Genomic DNA, 2640 nt, shown 5'->3' with positions numbered 1-2640 from the left:
GAGGCATTTTTTTTCCTGGTTCGTTCGAAACACGCCCCATAATCACAGCTCTATGGAGCAGTATCAGACTCATATTCTGACTAGAATTGAGTAGGACTACGTCAGGCTAATGTCAATATGCTCTATCCAGAACTCCTCAAGTGGAAATGTTTTAGTTTACCTGGTTTAATTTCATCAAAAGTCTTCTTTAAGGAACCTTTAGCAATCTGATTATTAAGTGAATAATCGAAAAATGATCATCAGATTAACCAATTTGCAAAATAATAATAGTTCCAGCCGTAGATTAAGGTGGCTGGATTGTGTTCTAAAATAAAAGCGATTTGATCTATGCATACATTGCTTTTATCAACTCTTTGAGCTTTTTCACCCATTTCATTTGATGTTTTAAAGATCCTTTTAAGAGAGTTTGCAGGTTGAGTTAGTTTAAAAAAAGCTGTTTCTGAAAGTTGAGAAAAGCAACATAAAGCCTGTTCCAGCTTGTGGAGCCTCCACCAGTTTCCTACTGTATTTCATCAGATTTACGGGGAGTTGGAGAGATCCAGCACTTCTACACCTGAGATTTAGTTCATGTTTTTCTTCCTGTACACGTTTCCTTTTCCTAAACTGTCCAAATAAAGGATCCTGTTGAGATAGAATGAATTTAATTAACTGAGATGGATCAAATCTACTCTGAAGCTAAAAACCATTTTATACCTTTAAGTTTATACCTTTAAAAGTGACGTTTTCTTCACTATTGGTTTGATAAAGGAATCAAACAATATTAATAGATTTAACAGTATGATTAAATGCAGCTACTGTAAGGACTTTAATAATATAAATAACCTTGTTTAAGTCACGGATATCCTGAAAAACCTAATTTCTAAATAGTTTTATTTTAGGTTTTTCTGCAGCAAATGTTGTAACAAAATTTAACGTAACTAACTACTGCATTTTTTTTTTTAGTTATGGACTTAATTTCACCTTTGCTTTAAAGTTTTGCAATATTTTTACGATATTTCATCTTGAAATGCTGATCTTTTTCTAACTAATTAATCTGAGGTGGTGACAAACAAAAGGTAATGAATAAACTGCTTAGGTAGGAATATAACTTTTTTATTTAGGCTTCTTTATCCTTTTGATATTTTTGTTTCAGTCTAATCACAAGGACACCACTTTAGCAGTTCAAATCCATGACTACTGCCAACTTATCTATAAGTTTATAGGAATTAAATAAGCAGTTCTATTGTCATTGTAAGGAAAAGTACAACGTTATTTCGATGGGCAGCATCTTTAGTAGCAAATTGGATTATTAAAAACAAACAGAAAAAACATGGAGGTAAGCAGAACTTCTCACCTGTTGAAACAAACAATTTAAAGGTATTAGTACCGGCAACTTACACAATAAAGTTAAACATTAAAGCTCCCTTGGTTTTCTAAACTGACTTCAATTATTCTCCTTCTATTTAACAATAAGTTTATCACAACTGGAAAAAGCTTTTCATCCAATAAAATAAAGTTGTTTTTCTCTTTTAATATGAAAAATGATAAGAGTTGTGAGACTGATTACTTTAAAACAAAGATAATTATTATCTTATTAAAAGTAGTTATTTCATATCAAACCATAACTGAACTAAAAGGAAAATGGTTCATCTTTTCTTGTCAGATTTTAAGCTCTACTTCAAACTGTGCAGCGCCACACTTTAAGCCTATAAACACATAATTTCAGAACTCCCTTTAACATCAAAATATGCTTTAACAGCCAACAGTGATCAAACACTTTGAAGCATCTGAGCAGCCAAAGTGATCTTGCGGTTGATGTAAGAGAAAAAGTCAACTTAAACACTATAGTGTGGTTAACAACCAGCTTATCACATCTTTATTGATATTATAGACCGGTACCAATCAACATATACATTATATTAAATGGTAATACCTGATTGTGGGTATTCTGTCCAGCCGGGATTCAGGGCTCCAAGCCAAAGCATCAACGCGCAAATCATGATGAAAAACTCTGAGAACCCTAAACTGGACTCCCTCCACTTCCACGTCCTCTTCCTGTAAAAGCAGATTTGTGTTTGAAGACGCAGACAAACACTGTACTGGGTAAATATGACAGTGTGGAGCTGCAGCTCTTACTTGGAAGAGGCAAGTGCCCACCACCACATACTGGTTTCCACCATAGGCCAGAAGAGAGGCAGGGGAACCGGAGCTGAACGGGCTGAATTCAACCACGTGGACATAGTCCTCACATGCCACTGTGTAGCTAGGACTGCGGGTCGAGTCCTCCTGCATGCTGGGAGCTCTGGTTTAGTCTACGAAATTGACAAAACTGCATTTATTAGCAGAACATTTAGCCCAGCCACTTATACCAGCAGAAAATAATCCATGGCACAATTTTCATGTGTTCATTGTATTCATTTGATATTGAATTTAATTTGCTTTTAAAAGGTTTTATTTTAAAGGACTATACTTTAGAAACTAGACTCTAATTTCTAGGAAGTAAAAAGAGAAACATTTGCAGTGACAAAGTGGAGCATTTGGGGACAAGCTGGTGATAAATAAAATGCATAAACTTCTGAATCCTAGAGCTTTTGTTGCTTCAAACCAATTACCGTATTTTCACGACTATAACGCGCACTTAAACGTCTTTTTTTCCCCTCA

The 2640-nt window shown here is 34.8% G+C and overlaps 1 protein-coding gene across 1 annotated transcript in view; it reads right to left on the bottom strand.

Annotated features, from left to right (window-relative positions):
* nup37 (nucleoporin 37kDa) overlaps positions 1-2640 on the bottom strand; it is a 28183-nt gene that overhangs the window by 22140 nt on the left and 3403 nt on the right. Inside the window, exons 2-3 of the mRNA XM_015375582.1 lie at positions 2116-2291; positions 1913-2034 (exon numbers count right to left, since the gene is read on the bottom strand). Coding sequence (XP_015231068.1) covers positions 1913-2034; positions 2116-2271 — 278 coding nt within the window. The 5' untranslated portion in view covers positions 2272-2291. The remainder of the gene's footprint in view (positions 1-1912; positions 2035-2115; positions 2292-2640) is intronic.

Source organism: Cyprinodon variegatus, unplaced genomic scaffold (genome assembly GCF_000732505.1).
Source record: "Cyprinodon variegatus isolate N-32 unplaced genomic scaffold, C_variegatus-1.0 Scaffold7, whole genome shotgun sequence".
NCBI classification, from domain to species: Eukaryota; Metazoa; Chordata; class Actinopteri; order Cyprinodontiformes; family Cyprinodontidae; genus Cyprinodon; species Cyprinodon variegatus.
The sequence above is the reverse complement of the archived record's forward strand: the minus strand, read 5'-3'. Positions and strand labels throughout refer to the sequence as shown.